The 16,697-nt window shown below is 49.0% G+C and overlaps 1 protein-coding gene across 1 annotated transcript; it reads left to right on the top strand.

The window, feature by feature from the left end:
• Window positions 1-1,018: 1,018 nt before the first annotated feature.
• On the top strand, window positions 1,019-2,150 carry LOC124672147 (probable BOI-related E3 ubiquitin-protein ligase 3). Its single transcript, XM_047208421.1, has 3 exons — window positions 1,019-1,077; window positions 1,153-1,549; window positions 1,632-2,150. Exons 1-3 carry the CDS (start codon window positions 1,019-1,021, stop codon window positions 2,148-2,150), a joined length of 975 nt encoding a protein of 324 aa, XP_047064377.1.
• The last annotated feature ends 14,547 nt before the right edge of the window (window positions 2,151-16,697 follow it).

Raw genomic sequence — 16,697 nt, 5'->3', positions numbered from 1 at the left:
CCCCTAAACTCGTCTCAAGGTTCAGATTACAACCCTCAATTTTACTTTGGTTTAATTTTCAACCCTGAATTCTATAAACTGTTCGGAATTGGACCTTCTACCGTTTTCTACTTGTTTTCAACCGGGTTTTCTCGCCAGTTAGCGGGTTTTCTTCCTATATACTGTGCCAACTCATCAACATAGAACATACACGTTACATGAACAACCAGCTTTATATAATGCGAGGGGTGATTCTGAACCATTTTCAGAATTCAGGGTTGAAAGTTGAACTAAAGTAAAGTTGAGGGTTGTAAGCTGAACTTTGAGGCAAATTTAGGGGGGTAAATTGGACTTCTCTCAATGTTCACGTGGCAGATGACCACGCGGAAATATGAGACCCATATTTTAAATCGACATATCCAGGCCAGGCAAGTCCACCGCCGAGAGACCGCATCGCGCCGCCAACGTCGCCGGCTAGAAGATGGCGCTGCGAAAGTTGCTACCACGGTCTGGACGCCTCGCCGAGAGCGTCGTCATGGAGCCACACACCAGATCCACCATGAACCATTGGTGAAGTTGCCGCAACGTTTGGGGCTAGCCCTACCGCAACATGGGATTAGCCCGTCCGCCTCCATCCATCCACAAAGAAGTGTGCGTTTAAATATGACTTAAATCGAACTTTATTAACTCTGACCAACTTCCTATAGAAAATAGCAGTATTTATAATATTAAATTATTGTTGCTAGATTTTTCTTGACATGTAGTTTAATTATATAGGAATTTGATGTCCCGTGTGTTGCTATTTTTATGTAAAATATTTGTTGAATTTAAAAATATTTGACTTAAATAAAACTTGTACACTTATTGACGGAGCAACTAGTACGATTTTATCATTTATATTATTGCTTCGAGATTCAGCCCGTTGAACAAAGGTTATAGCTTCTGCCCAACCGCCTGGTCGTGCACACGTACAAAACCTGCCTCCCCACTCTCCCTGCCCCTCGCATCATCTCTTCTCTCGCCTATCGTGTCCCTGGCCATGGCCGTGCAGGCGCAGCATGTCTCCCGTGCCTTCCACCACCACCTCCACTCCTATAGGTCTGCGCGCCTTCGGACTTCTGTATCTCGGTCTCTGTTGACGAGGGCGATGTCTCAATCCTATGCGTCTTGCAGGGCTATGGAGGACGGGGCGACGGGTGCCTCTCTGTTCCTGGACGAGCGCGGCGGGTGCGCGCCGGCGATGGCCGGGATTGGCAACGCGATGCCGAGCAACGTCCCCAGAAGCGATCTCACCTGCAACAACAACAACCACAACTACGCTTTCGTGCCGAGGAAGCGGGCGCGCGTGGTGGCGGCGGCGGCGCCTGGTTTGATGGACCAGCAACCGCGCGGCGTTAGAACGGCTGCGGCGGCGCAGGGGTTTGTGCCCGTCGGCGATATGGCGAGCAGGTCGATGGGTTCCGGAGTCGCGTCAACCAGCGGGATGATTGGCATTGGCCATGCCGACGGATTGTCCCAGGGCGTCCTGTACAACCAGGGAATGGAGATCGACGCGCTCGTGCGAGTCGAGGTATGTACGATCACCTTCTCCGTGACCGGAATCGATCGAGTTCTGGTGCTTGATTCTGGACGGTTTTGATGGATGTGTGCAGACCGGGCGGATGCGCGCGAGCTTGGACGAGGCGTGGCGGCGGCACGTCCGGGCGCTGGTGGCGGCGGCCGAGCGTGCCGCGGCGGTGCGGCTGCGGGCTGCCGAGGCTACGCTGGAGGTCGCGCGCTGCCGCAACGCGGAGATGGAGGAGAGGCTGCGCCAGATCGGCGCGGAGGGGCAAGCCTGGATAGGCGTCGCGCAGAGCCACGAGGCCGTCGCCGCCGGGCTCCGCGCCACCCTCGACCAGCTCCTCCAATCCCGTTGCGCCGCCGGGGAGGGCGACGCCGAGGACGTGCAATCGTGCTGCTTCGAGACCCCCGCATTCGAGACCCCCAGCGCCGACGACGCGGCGTCGATTGCATCGGCGGCGGCGTGCAGGGCCTGCGGTCAGGGTGGGGCGTGCGTGCTGGTGTTGCCGTGCCGTCACCTGAGCCTGTGCCGCGCGTGCGACGCCAGCGTGGACACGTGCCCCGTGTGTGCGGCCACCAAGAACGCCTCGCTGCATGTCCTGCTGTGCTGACGCCTCAAGGTGCGGAAGCCGTGGTCTATCTTCCGTTTACGGGCTTGTTTGGTACTAGAGTTTTAGTGGAGATTAGCGGGGATAATTCGTTCCAAATTTTAAATCCACAGTTATCCCCAATGCATGTTTGGTGTTAGAGTATTAGAGAGTTTAATCCCCACTTATTCCCACTTATTCCTACTTTTTCCCCAAATTTTAGTGTAATTTTTTCAATCCCCAATACTCTACCCCTACCTAGTGGATTGAGGATGGGGTTTTGTGGGGATTAAGTGACAGCAGTGATCCACCCAATACTCTAGAGTATTATCCCCACTAATCCCCACTAAAACGCTAGTACCAAACAAGGCCTACAGGATCGAACGGATGTACAGTAGAAGCCGAGTTTTTCCCTGAACTTTGAAGAAGCGAAGTTTTGGTTAAGGAATAGCAGTGCTCTTTTATCATCTCAACAATTTTGTATGGTCAAAGACTCGGGGTTTTGGCCAGAAGAAATTCTGTCAGTGAGGCTCCGAAGAATGCTACCTGCTCGGAATTACACGATTGGCTTGCGTGGAATTGTTGGAGATCCAATCATGTCACCAATGCACCCTGAATTCTACTGAAAAGGTTATTTTAGAAATAGCACAGTATATATCAAAGTGGGAATGTCACATTGAGCAGTATGTTTGAAACTCTGGATCATTCAAGAAATTGGTTTCGTGGAAATTCGAATGACAACATATGATGACTGTTGGAGCCCTCAGTCCTCAGCACGGTATGGTCAGAACTCAGCATGGTTGGTCCGTGAGAAACTGAGAATCATCCCAACGGGCGTCTTCTGCCCTCTGAACTTGGTGCTGGGTCAAAGTGGGGCGTGCAGACGTGTTCGAAGGATCGGCGGCTCGTTGTGGAAGATCGTGGAATAGGACAAGGTTTTGTTCACACGTCTGATTCCGCCGCGGAAATGCGGATCGGACGAAGTTGTTACAAGTGACGGAAGCTATTGCGATATGAAGAACACTAGGAAGATGCGGCGCGGCGTCACGCCGCGCCCGTGAGGGAACAATACATATGTCTAAGAGCAAGTACAATAAGGCTGACTCAGCGGGCTATAAGAATTAAAATAAGATTGTTTATGTAAGCAGATGATAGAGGTGGAGAGAGAAGAGATGGGCTCCACGCAAGAGCAGCCTATTGCACGTGCTTCCTAAGCACTTTGTGAGTATGTGTGGTGGGCTTTTTACACATAAAGTTATCAATCCTTAAAGCCAACTATTGTACAAGTTAGCTATAAGCTGACTATAGCTGGCCTTATAGCCAGCACCCGGCAGCACTATTGGAATTGCTCTAATCGGTTAATAGTACTGTTGGAGATTACATGATGCGTACAATAGTATTATTGTCTAAAGTTACAGCAGAAGAGAGCAGGACATTAATAGTATTTTTTCGAAATAAAAAAGGTGGTGGATAGTAGAGTTATTGTGAAAGAACAAAAAATAGAAAAATAAATTGTATTACTGATTAGTCACGCTCGAAAATTACCGAAAGATAGTTACCTAAGGAAGTTACAGCTGGAAAAGTGTGGAAAAATTTCTGCCAAATAATCTAGAAGCTCACTAATTACGGTAGGAGAAGTACTCACCGTCGAAGAGATATCGGCGAAAAATTACAGCTGAAAAATTATGTCAAAAAATTATCAAAGAATGTGAAAGTACCACGGGCGATTTCTTGCCGATGAAATAACCACCGGCGAACAATTACCTAGGGCAACCACCATCGGGGAAAACACGACCGAAATGTTGTGTCGAAGACTTATCATCGAGACATAAAAAGGGGAAGTTAAATAGTGACGCAGACGAAGGGTAACTACCGCCGAAAAATTATGGCTAAAAAGGTGTGTTGGAGGAATACTGTTGCCAAGTGATGACGAATTATGGTCGTAAAATTACATACCCTCGAAAAAGTATGGAATTATAATTACAGTCGGAAATGTATGGTTGAAAAGTTCAGTGGAGGAATGGCTGTCGGGAGATTGAGGAACGAAATGTAAAAAAAGTGTTGTCGCGAGCATAGAAAAATTACCATGAAAAATTACGGTCTAAAAGTTGCGTTGAGGAATCGTCATCCAAAGGTAAGAAAAGGTATTTTTGAAAATGACTGCCCGTGGGAGTAAATTACGTTCTTGACTAACACATGAATAGGAATCCACCACGAGCTAATCGGATGATCATGGATAGCAGTAAGATGAATTGGATTACGTCTTTTTTTTTGTCTGAACTCAATTTATACATAGCGTGGCGACGGCATCAACACTGGCGTCACGAGTTGAGGTGACATTCTAAGCTGAAGATGCCTCTTACGGTCCAAAATTTTGATGAGTGTCGCTCACAAAGTTTTATTTAAATCGGGGACGGTGTCTCGTTGACTCATCTATATCTAGTCTGTACACAAATAGTATACTTGCAACCCTAAAAAAAATAGTATACTTACAGTAAGAAATCTCGGTTTGAATTAATTGTTAAAATGTAAGTAGACCGTAAGAACTGAATGAAAAAGATTTAAAAGTAGATGAACTCTAATATAGGATGATTCCAGACACTACTAGAAAAAAGGCTTTCAGTGGCGCACCACATATAGCCATCAGTGGCGCACTAGTGGTGCGCCACTGTTATCACGCCACTGCTAACACATAGTAGTGGCGCACTAGGGGTGCGCCACTACTAGCCTAGATACTCGTGGCGCACCGCCCGGTGCGCCATTGACATGCCCTCCAGGTGCGCCACTACTACTCCAAAGTGGTGCGCCACCGTTGGTCGAGGCGGTGCGCCACCACCGTGTAGAAGAGGTGCGCCACCGCAACGCTTTTGCGTGCGCCATCGGTCCGGCTAGTAGGTGCGCCACCGCTCGCGTGAGTACGTGCGCCACGCGCCTCTCTCCGGGACGTGCGCCACCGCTACTTATCCTTGTGCGCCACCGCTAGTCTCGGAGAGGATCACGAGGCAGTGCGCCATCGGATCGGCAGCAGTGCGCCACCGCTACTTAGTGGTAGTGCGCCACGGATGGTCCACTAGTGCGCCACCTGCTAGGATTTCGAATTTTTTTTTTTGTATCTTGGCGGTATTTATACATGTTGTATATGACGAGTACAATAGCACAATACAGGATATATAACAGACATATAAACAACGAAGACAGCTTATCCATACATAGTTCTTCACATTAGCCCCACATGATTCACAAGCATTCACATTAGAGGTTACAATGCAAGTTACGGTGTTACAAGTCACAAATGAGCTAGTAGTGGCACAAGGTCGATCATCTAAACTAGCATCACATAGAAGAGAGCTAGAGTCACTACTAGCACCGTCCCGATGAAAGTGGTCTTCATCCGGTTCCTCCTCCGCTCCGTCCTCTCTCCCGCCGGATAGCGTGCGTATCCGTCTTCGGCCTCCGCTCTAGTGGTGTACCCTTTGTAGTCAGTTACCGCTAAAACGGTGAACCTGTCTCCGACACTCCTCCCGGCCGTTGTAGACTCCGGGAACCTTGCCCTTGTACACGACATACCACGTCATATCTCGCGTACATATGCACAAGCCAAAGAAACATTAGTGCACGCTCATAGATGTTTGCAACGAATAAGAGCAAACTCAAAAACGATCCAAGTAGTATGAACTAAAAGGCATGCCTCATACATTGTTGGTCGGAACAAATATTAACATTTAGGGACGGAGTAAGCGAAACCAAGTAGGATGCACAATAGATTGATACTTGTGTCATCGCACCGAGGTTCACTTACCCCTCCCCCAAGTGTATAGGTGACCAACATTCTAATCATCGGCATTTTGAGATACCAAAGCAAATGGAAGAATGACAAGGGCCTCATACTTTGTCGGTCCAAACAAATATTAACATTTAGAGAAGGCGTCGGTGAAACCAAGTAGGATGCACAAGAGATTGATACTTGTGTCATCGCACCAGGTTCACCGACCCCTCCCCAAGTGTATAGGTGACCAACATTCTAATCATCGGCATTTTGAGATACCAAAGCAAATGGAAGAATGACAAGGGCCTCATACTTTGTCGGTCAAAACAAATATTAACATTCCGTGATGGCGTAAGCGAGGCCGGGTAGGATGCACAAGACATGGATATTTGTGCCATCACACCAGGCTCACTTACGTCACCACGGAGTGTACAAGTGACCAACCATTCTAATCATCGGCCAATGCAATTAAGAAGTGCCAACTCAAATAAGAAACAAGTAGCTAGTATGAACTAAATGGAATGCCTCATACATTGTTGGTTGAAACAAATATTAACATCTCCGGGACGGAGTTAGCGAGCCGGTAGGATGCACAAGAGATTGATATTTGTGCAATCACACGAGGCTCACTAACACCGCCCCGAGTGTACGGTGACCAAGCATTTTAATCATCGGCATTTTGAAAATCTCAAAGCAAATGGAATGACAAAATGGAATAAGTGCCTCATACATTGTTGGTCGAAACAAATATGAACATCCCGGGATGGCGTTAGTGAGGCCGGGTAGGATGCACAAGAGATTGATATTTGTGCCATCACACCAGAGCTCACTAGCGACACCCCGAGTGTACGGTTGACCGAACATTCTAATCATCGGCATTTTGAGATACCAAAGCAAATGGAATGACAAGGGCAAACAAATATGAACATCCCGGGATGGTGTCGGCGAGGCAAGGTAGGATGCACAAGAGATTGATATTTGGACATAACATCATCATACCTAACATCGTAGCTTCATACAATTTAATATAGAATTCAAACAACACGAAGCAACGAAGATAGAGTTGACAACACTCTAAGTTCTAACTATCGGTGTCCGAGCCGGATTCGCCGGTGTGGGGGTAGTGCACACGGCGGGCGGTGTCGTCGAACACCTTGACGATCATCTCGCCGTCCCCTCGTACGAGAAGGTGAGCCGGCAGCCGGGCTCGAGGTGGAGGTCACGGGCGAACTTGTCCCACCCCGTGTGCGGTACATCTTGCCCTGCCCGTCGAACAGGACCTCCACGGACCAGCGGCAGAAGTTGCGGCCTGCCTCCCGTAGCCGCAAGTGCGCCGGCTCGACGCCGTCGACGAACTCGGCGAACTTGTCCGGTAGCCTCTTGATGCCGAGTGGGTCGTCGTCGATGCGGAGGAGGAACTCGAGCAGCGTTCCTCATCCGAAGACGAGGAGGATGCAGGTGACGGTGACCGTGGGGCCCTTGCTCGCTCCACCGCGGCGGCCCCTTCCCCGGCCCCGGGGGCGCCGAGACCGCGGCCTCGACCGCCTCGCCGGCCACCGGGACCGGCCATCCTACATGTTTACATTTTTGAACCATATTACGATCCATTCCACTAACAAAATTGGGCATGACCTATGCTAATTTATGTACATATGAGTGCCCCATTTTCGCCGAAACGGAAATGAATCAACATTTCGGCGATAATGGGCAACTCTGTCGATCCCTGCACAAGAATATGTCACCATATACACCAGCTCAAGCACCATGGCACATGCACAATTGTTCCTCATATACACCAGCTGAGCACCATGGCACATGCACAAGAATATGACACCATATACACCAGCGAGCATCAACAGCAAGTAGCAGCAGCTAGCAAGACAGACGACAGCAACAACGGCTAGTAGCAGCTTAGTAGCAAGCAGCAGCCTAGCGAGCAATATGCATCAACGACAGAAGCAGCAGCAAGCTAGCAGCAGCTAGTAGCAAGACAGCAGCTAGCAGCATGCATCAACGACTAGCAACGAGCAACTAGCTAGCGAGCATGCATGAACAACAAGCTACTCGTCTGCAAGTGCGGCGGCGGTCCTCGCGGTGGAGCAAGAACAAGCATAGACTTCCCAAAATAGCAGCGAGCAACAAGCAAGCACATAGGAGCAGCAACAAGCAAGCACATAGCACAGTGGATGAACCTAGCAACTAGCAAGTAGCAAGCACATAGCAACTTGCATACATCGTCCCAAAGTTCTTAACTGAAGATTGGTTTACAGAATGTTTTGGTTTCTGTATACTTGAACTTATATAGCCTAACTTGTACTTACTAAAACCGTGAGGGGCTGCCACACGCAACTCCCCTTCTTCTTCAACCTCTCTCTACTCTCTCACAATAACACACACCGGAACCCACACACGCACACTCACCAAGGAGGAGAGTAATGGCTTTGCCGAGAGTTTTTCTCCTTGGTGTGACACAGAGAACTACATTGTTTCTTCTCTCGCCCGCGAGCCTTCCTTTCTCATTCATTTGTTCGGACTTATATAGCCATACAAGGTACGAACTCACAAGCCAACAACCTAAGCACCACACCGGCCACTCACGCCATGCACTAACTAACCACGATCCACTAATCTCTCCACTAACTAGCCGCATGCTCACACACTTTCAAAGCACTAGTGCGACTCCTCTAACGGCCACACGACTAGGCCAAACACAATGCGCCTTGCATATAGATCAGCTCACTCGACGCATGCCGCAACTCATCGCGCCCGCTTCTGTCTCCACTAATCTTCTCCGACTTATCCCTTAGGACTCCACGCAACGACTATGCGGATTAGTGTCTCGGCTACACATGCATGGTTCATGCGACACTCACAACTTGGCATGACTAACCATGACATGCACACTACTCACTAATCTGCACTCATTTCTAATCAGCTAAAACACTAGTAGCTTGCATGTACACAAATGATCACTTCTATTCTCTCGTGTACTTGCCGCAGCCTACTCCAACTACATGTATATGGATTAAACTTAAACACGATGAACTCTGAACTTAGTACTAATAACAAGATTTGTTTCAATCCTAACTCCATCATTCCACTAATCCTAACTCCATCATTCCACTAAGCCTAACAATATTGACATTTGGCTCCGGCATTTGGCTCAAGCTATCATCCAAGGCAACATCTTATAAAAGGAAATTAGCAACCTTTTCTTTTGCTCTCGACTAGGAAATTTTTAGCATCTAAATTATATGCGGTAGATGTCGAGTAGATGGATACACTAGCAGTAGCAAGCTAGCAAGCACATAGCAGCAACACTACATGTGTACCAACAATATCAAGCAAGCAAGCAAAAAGTACCGCAAGGGCAAGCATCTTTAAGTTGAATTAACTTGCAGCTTAGTTGAATTAGGATTTAGTTGAATACTACCTGCAAAATTATCATAATTGCATATCATATTAACATGTAAGCATTCACATGATGAACAACACATTTGCATATTGCCCAAGTACATATCTGAGTATATAGAGTATATAAAACGAATTTCAAACCTTCAATTGGGCTCACAACTTCTTATTCTCCACGAATCCGCAAATCCAAAATTACAAACAGATGAATATGACAAGTTGTGGTGGAACCAGAGGAGAGGAGAAGGCACCGGGCTCCCCTAGTCCCGTCGTTCGCCCACCTTCCGCCGTTGTTGAACCACCTCCCGCCGCCGTTAAACCATCTCCCGAGCCACAGTTCTAGGGTTAGGGTTGGGTCATGGCGGGGAGGGGCGGCCGTGGGGAAGGGGTGAAGGAGGGAAGGGGAGGACGGGAAAGAGGAGGCCCCGAAAAGAAGACGGCGGGCGGAGGGAGACGCAGGGAAGAGGGAGGAGGTACCTGTCGCCGCCGGGAGGGAGCCTCTCCGTCGCCCGATGACCGCGGCCGGGAGGGGCGGGGGCAGGTAGCCGGCGGGCGTCGCTCGCGCGTGGCGGGCGTCGCGGGGTCCGAGGTGAATCGAGGGAGGGGCGGCCGCCGGTGGTCGCCGGTGGGAGGTGGCGTCGGAGAGGGCGTCGCCGGTGGGAGGTGAATCGAGAGCGAGCGGGGAGAATGGGGAGCGGGGAAAGGGACGGCCGGGGATTTTTGTCTAAGTCACGGACCCTCTTAGCAATGGCGCACTTCCGTGGGTGCGCCACTATGAGTCTTAGCAATGGCGCACTTCTAGGGGTGCGCCACTACCGCTATAGGTTTGGGTCAAAACGCAAACGGACCGAGGTTTGACAGAAATCGATTAGTACCGCACCGGCTCGTCCCTTGGTTGGTTTGCCAAACCTGGCCGGCCAGGTTCGAACCCCGGCGGCCCCATTTTTTTCACTTTTTCATTAAATTGATTTAACACTATAGTACATAGCATAATACACCAAAATAAAAGGCATAAATAATTATTATTATGTAGAATATTTAAAATACTATAGAATCTAGAAAATATCCAAAAATATAAATTATATGTCTATTTTGATCGGTACAATGTGAAGATTAACAATATGACATCCATTATTCATACAAGAAAATGATACATAATTGATCTCAAAAAAAAGAAAATGATCCATAATTATCTTTTCACAATCTCCTTGCCCTTCTTTCTCGCGGTTGAATAATTTAGCCCCGAACTCCTAGACTTCTTCTCTTGAATGGACGGCCTTTAGGTAGGGTGGTCCTGCTTCTTCTTGTTGTGTATGGTTCTTCATCATCGTCGTCGTCATCTTCCATCTTCGGATCGCCGTACCTGGTCAAAGTCTAGCTCGTTGGCGGCTCCATCCATTCCGATGATGCTCCTTTTGCCTCTCCTCACGACAACACGGCTGGGCTTTTGCGGGTCGGTAATGAAGAAGCATTGGTCCACTTGGGAAGCTAGTACCCATGGCTCATATTTCGCGGTGACCTTTGCGCCCGCTGTCTTGGATTTGGCTTCGGGTATAACCATGGTGGTGAAATGCCGGTCTTCTTTTATGACGTTCTTGGCCCACCTGACACGGAACATCGGCACATTCTCTCCGGCGTAGCTCAGCTCCCGAGATCTCCTCGATCTTTCCGTAGTATCTCCGCTTGACGTCACCGGTGTAGGACTCCATCGTTACCCCGGAGTTCGATAATCGCTCTTCATGTCCTTTTCCTCGGTGTAGAATGTGTAGCCGTTGATATCGTACGCCCGAAATGTCATCGGGTTGTGTTCGGCGCCCCGTGACAAGGCGAATATGAGTTTTTCTTCCGCGAGAAGAATCCTCGTCTATAGGGTACGTCGGCATCTTGTCCTTGAACCACCGCGTGAAGGTTGAGTTGTGCTCTTTGATTATATCTCCGTCCGTCCTCTCGTTGGCCCCGATCACCGTACGTCTTTGCGATGAAGGTTTTGTGCTCTACCACCCAAGGATCGACCACGTCTATGTGTTGTAGCGCGACTAGGTTTGCTCTTTCAAAGTCGGCGATTCGACCCTTGAAGTCGACATGCATTTCGCGGCTACCGTCGCGGTGACCCCATCCAGCCGAGCTTCCCGAGATGCCTGTTTACGGGCAGGCCAACGGGGTTCTCGATTTCTAGATAACTCGTGCGTAAGGAGATGCACTCTTCGGTCGAAAAACCCTTGGCTATGCTTCCGTCCGGACGTGCCCTGTTGCGAACGTACCCTTTGATGACACCATTCATCCTTTCGAACGGCATCATGCCGTGCAGGAACGTCGGCCCCAGCTTGGATGATATCCTCCACGATATGTACCAGCAGATGCACCATAACGTCGAAGAAAGCGGGCGGGAAGTACATCTCAAGCTCGCACGGTATCACCACGATCTCTTCCTCGTAGCCTTCTAAGTTGCCTCACGCCAACGGACTTCGAGAGATGACGTCGAAAAAGTTGCATAGGCCAAAAGCGTTTCACGGACGTGCGCGTCCATGATCCCACGGATTGCAACCGGAAGTATCCGCGTCATCGGCACGTGACGGTCGTGAGACTTCATCCCGCTGAACCTCTCGCTTCGCTTTGTCTAGGTACTCGCTTATCTTCCCGCGTAACCGTAGGGAAGTTTTACTCCTAGGAGACAGGTCGAAAACCTGCTCGATCTCCTTCTGACTTAGAGTGAAGCACGCGGGGGGCAGTAATATTCAATCTTTTTGGCATTTTTTCCCTTGCGACGACTTTGCGTGTCCTCCGCCTCATCATCGTCATCGTCATCATCATCATTAGGGCGTCCCGCGTGAAGCTCCTCCCCGATCCCAATTGATTGCAAGTCGTACCTTGCTTTCGGCCCATCTTTGGTCTTCTCCGGCATGTTCGGGAGGGTACCAAGCGGACTCTCGCACACGTTCTTCGTGATGTGCATGACATCAAGGCTGTGAGGCACACGGAGGATCTTCCGATGACGGCAAGTCCCGGAAAACGGACCTCGTCTTCCATACCTTAGCGGCGGCTCCGGCGCCTTTCGCTTCTTTCCCGGCGGTGGGCACTCTTTCCAATTTTTCAATAGCTCGTCTATTTGCTCGCCGCTTCTCGTACGTGGCCGTCTTCGGGGTTCGTCTTCACCATCGAACAGATCCTTGCGTTTCCTCCATGGGTCGTCCTCGCGAAGCCACCTTCGATGTCCCATGAACACCGTTTTCGAGGACCCGGGATCTCTATCTAGCCGGCGGTACGTTGTGTCGTCCATGCACCTTACGCATGCATTGAATCCGTGGACCACCTGCCCCGCGACATATCCGTAACCGAGAAAGTCGTGCACCGTCGTGAGCATTGCGGCTCTCATAGGGAAATATTCTTCCGCGGCGGCGTCCCACGTATTGGCGAGGCGTGTCCCATAGCGTGGCTAGCTCCTCTTTCGAAGCCCCATATACAGCATTGATGTCGTTCCCGGTTGTTTCGGCCCTTCAATTAGCATACTCATTTGAATGTACTTCCTCTTCATGCACAACCAGGGGGGAGGTTGTACATCCACACAAACACGGGCCGAGTGCTATGCGTGCTGCTCCGGCTGCCAAACGGATTGACTCCATCGGTGCTCGCGCCCAGCCTTATGTTCCTAGGATCGTCCCCAAATTCCGGGTACTCGAGGTCCAACGCATTCCACCGGCTAGCATCCGAAGGGTGTCTCAACATCCTGTCCTTTTTCTTTTTCTTCGGATCATCCGCGTCATCTTCTCCCTTCCTCATCTCCGCGTGCCAGCGCATTAGCTTTGCTTGCTTAGGATCCGCGAAATACCGCTGCAGACGAGGAGTGATTGGAAAGTACCACACCACCTTCCGAGGAGCTTTCTTCCCCTTCTTGTACCGATCGACGCCGCACTCCGGACATATGGTACACTCGCGTGCTCGTTCCGATAAATGATGCAATCGTTCAAGCACACATGGTATTTCACATGCGGTAAATCCAGAGGACACACGATTTTCTTGGCCTCCTCGATACTAGTCGGACACGTGTTACCTTTGGGAAGACGTTCCGCCAAAATGACATGTTGTCGTTGAAGGATGTGTCGGTCATTTTGTGCTTTACCTTCATCTCCCGAGCCATGAGCGTTACTTTCAGGCGGGTATCCTCCGGCCTGCATCCTTCATACAATGGAGTAACAGCCGTCTACCTCCAAGCTTGATCCATCTTGGCTTTCTCTCGGGCGGCAGCTCTTGCGTTACTCGTCCGCTTGAGAAGCAGCTCTTGAAGATAAGGGTCCTCGCACCCAGTCCATCGACGATGGTTCATCGTCTTCATCTTCATGATCGTCATGATGACCTCCATCTTGATCTTCCTCATCATCAGGTCCAGGATCTCCTACATTGTGGTCATCATCATCTCCGGGATCTTCTACATCCTGATCATGCCCGAGATCTTCTACATCCCGATCACCTCGGCCTTCCTTACTTCTTGTTGAATTCCCATGGACAAATTCATAATCATCTTCGTCGCCTTCCCACCGATAGCCATCCATGAAACCACGCATGAGAAGGTGGTCCCGCACCATATCGGCTTTAGGGTCCATAAGGCTCGTTAGCTTGCATCTTCGACACGGACATCTTATCTCCTTTTGGTTATTTCTAATCATCTCGTCTGTCGCGGCTTTCAAAAACCTAGCCACAACGCCTTCGCTCATCATGCGGACCATGGTCGCTCGCGGATATAGAGAAAATGGATATCTTAGCATACCAAAAGAAAATTTTGGCATGACCTTCCCTAAAAATAGGACATGTATATGCGTAGTATGCCCAACATTCGCCGAAACGGAAATGAATCAACGTTTCGGCAAAATATTGGCAACTCCATCGCATTTCAAATCCCCGCAAACAAAAACACATGCAACACATGTGTGGAGGCTTCGCATATACAACACACATGTGGATCCGGAGGCTTCGCATACAACACACATGCACGTACGTGACGCTTTTCGCGCATGCGCACGTACACATGATATCATCGAGCTTCGCACATAACATATGTGCATGACGTGTGTGCAAGACGATCGGAACCGTTCACACACAAAGCATAAAACCAACAAAGTTACCGATACGGCGAGACCTAGAGTGTTGGATGAGGTAAAAAGTTGAGATTGAGTAGGGTATTGAGCTAAGAAAGCTTCACCATTAGTTACCTATGAAGAAAATTAAGTTTACCAACTTAATTTTGGTGAATGAAGAGGTGAAAATGAGGTGGGAAGGAGGGGCAACACGACCGGATCCAGATTTGGTGGGAGGTGGTGGTGGAAGAGTGTTTGGGGAAAGTGGGTGGCACATGTGAGTGAAGGGTGAAAAGCAGGAAATGGTCCCGAGTTAGCAGGTGGCGCACCACCTAGCCGTGCGCCACCGCTAGGGTGACATAGCAATGGCGCATCGCTAAGTGGTGCGCCACCGCTCACCTGTTACCTGTAAACCCACGCCCTCGCCCAACTTAGCAGTGGCGCACCATGTCGGCGGTGCGCCATACCTAGTAGTGGCGCACCAAGCGGTGCGCCATTGCTAAAGCCCTCATCTCTAAAGGGCCCCGGCCACCTCCTAGCAAGTGGCGCACCACAAAGACATGCGCTATAAGTAAGCCATGTAGCAGTGGCGCACCATGGAGACGTGCGCCACTATTAGTTTTGGGTGGGAGCCGGCCTCCTGCCAGGAATTAGTAATGGCGCACCACAAACAAGGTGCGCCACTACTACATTTGTAACAGTGGCCCACCATTTTGTGGTGCGCCACTGCTAAGTAGTAGTGGCGCACGGCCATCATGGTGCGCCACTGAAGTCAACCTTACGGCTAGGCCTTTTCCTAGTAGTGAGAGGGAAAAAAGATTTTAGTATAAATATTATAGTAGCAATTAAATAATTAATCTGAGCTTATGTTTGTGGAAATCTTGTCGTAGAATTCAAAGCATAACATAGAAAATGCTGGCTTTTTCTCAACCTCAAAGTATTTTATGTGAACCTTGTCCATTGCTAACCCTTTAATTAAAATTTTGGGTTAATACAACTTATATTTTTGTGTGATGCTTCCTTCAGTGAAAATTTAGAAAAAAATATTTGTGAGTGATAAAGTGGATATTGTGTCCAATGAATTTGTATGCATCTCGAAACCTATGCCTCGTCTAGTTATGATGGTAGTCAAAATGTCACTGATTTGAAAAAAAAAGTTAATCAACTGTTTATAATGTCACTACGTTTGTTATGTGAACTTTACGTAATTAATTTTTTTTTTTTGCCAATGGAACTTGTATTACTCAAAAATTAAGAATTGCAATCTGAGAAGAAAAGATAAACCATCAGGGCTAAAGCTAAGCGACACAACCGTATGGGAGTATCTCTTTTGGGAGCATGTTCATTTTTTAAATCTTATTCTGCAATGGTTTTTTCTTGTGTGTCTGTAGCTTAGGCTTTAGGCATGAATGTGCCGACTACCGTCTTGGCAAACCCATCCTCTTGTTTCTCAGCTTCTTTTCATTCCTCTCCCAGCTGAGAGCAAACCCATTGTCTTCTCCCTCCAAATCCAATCCAAGAACAAATCATCAAGCTCTGCATGTTATACCATTGATTTCACCATCCCTCATGCAGTCCTTCAATCCAAGAAATTTTAACATGCACAACCGTTGGATCTTCTTCGTCGCAGGTATCCATCTAGTGTTAGTTCATCCTTTTCACACTATGGTGTACCATGTGATCTTCTGCTCCTAACCTCCCCAATGCGATCGATTTGACTTTCGCGCAGCTCTGAGGGAGATCGGGGCTCTTCTTTCCCGACTCTGCTGAGGCTGTTTGGTGATCATGCAGAACCACCAGGGTGATACAGCGCGACCTGGCCACCGTCCTTGCTTCCTTCAAGTGAAGCTCAAGCTCCAGACATCTCCATGTGTCAAGCCTTGCTGCAGCCGCAACTGTCTTCATTGACACGAGCTTGTAGGATTCTGGCCAGCGAGCAGCGGCCCAAGACCCTGCTGCTCGCTGCCTTCCTCCCTGATGATCTCAATGCATCCAAGCAAGTTCCTTCACCAACGTTTTTGGTGAGTGCCTCAAACTGAAGATGAATGCCATGAATGCATTTGCATGTAGTTCAGATTAATCTCCAGGCCTAACACTGAATTTTTCAGTTAGTGTCGAGTCAAACGTCACTTCAGTTTTTCTCTCCTACGAATGCCCCTCCGTAGTTGTCAGCTATGTAAAAGTTCAGGGGTCAAAATCTGTTTCGGAGCTTTAGGTTTTGAGTTGTAATCCCACATAGTTCCAGAATAATTAGAGACTTCAAACTAAAAGAATTAAAGGTAATTCCCACTATCAGGTCCCAACTAATAAGAGTGCACAATGTGG

This window comes from Lolium rigidum, chromosome 7, assembly GCF_022539505.1.
Source record: "Lolium rigidum isolate FL_2022 chromosome 7, APGP_CSIRO_Lrig_0.1, whole genome shotgun sequence".
Classification (NCBI taxonomy): domain Eukaryota; kingdom Viridiplantae; phylum Streptophyta; class Magnoliopsida; order Poales; family Poaceae; genus Lolium; species Lolium rigidum.
Note: the sequence above shows the minus strand (reverse complement) of the source record. Positions and strands in the feature narration are given on the sequence as shown.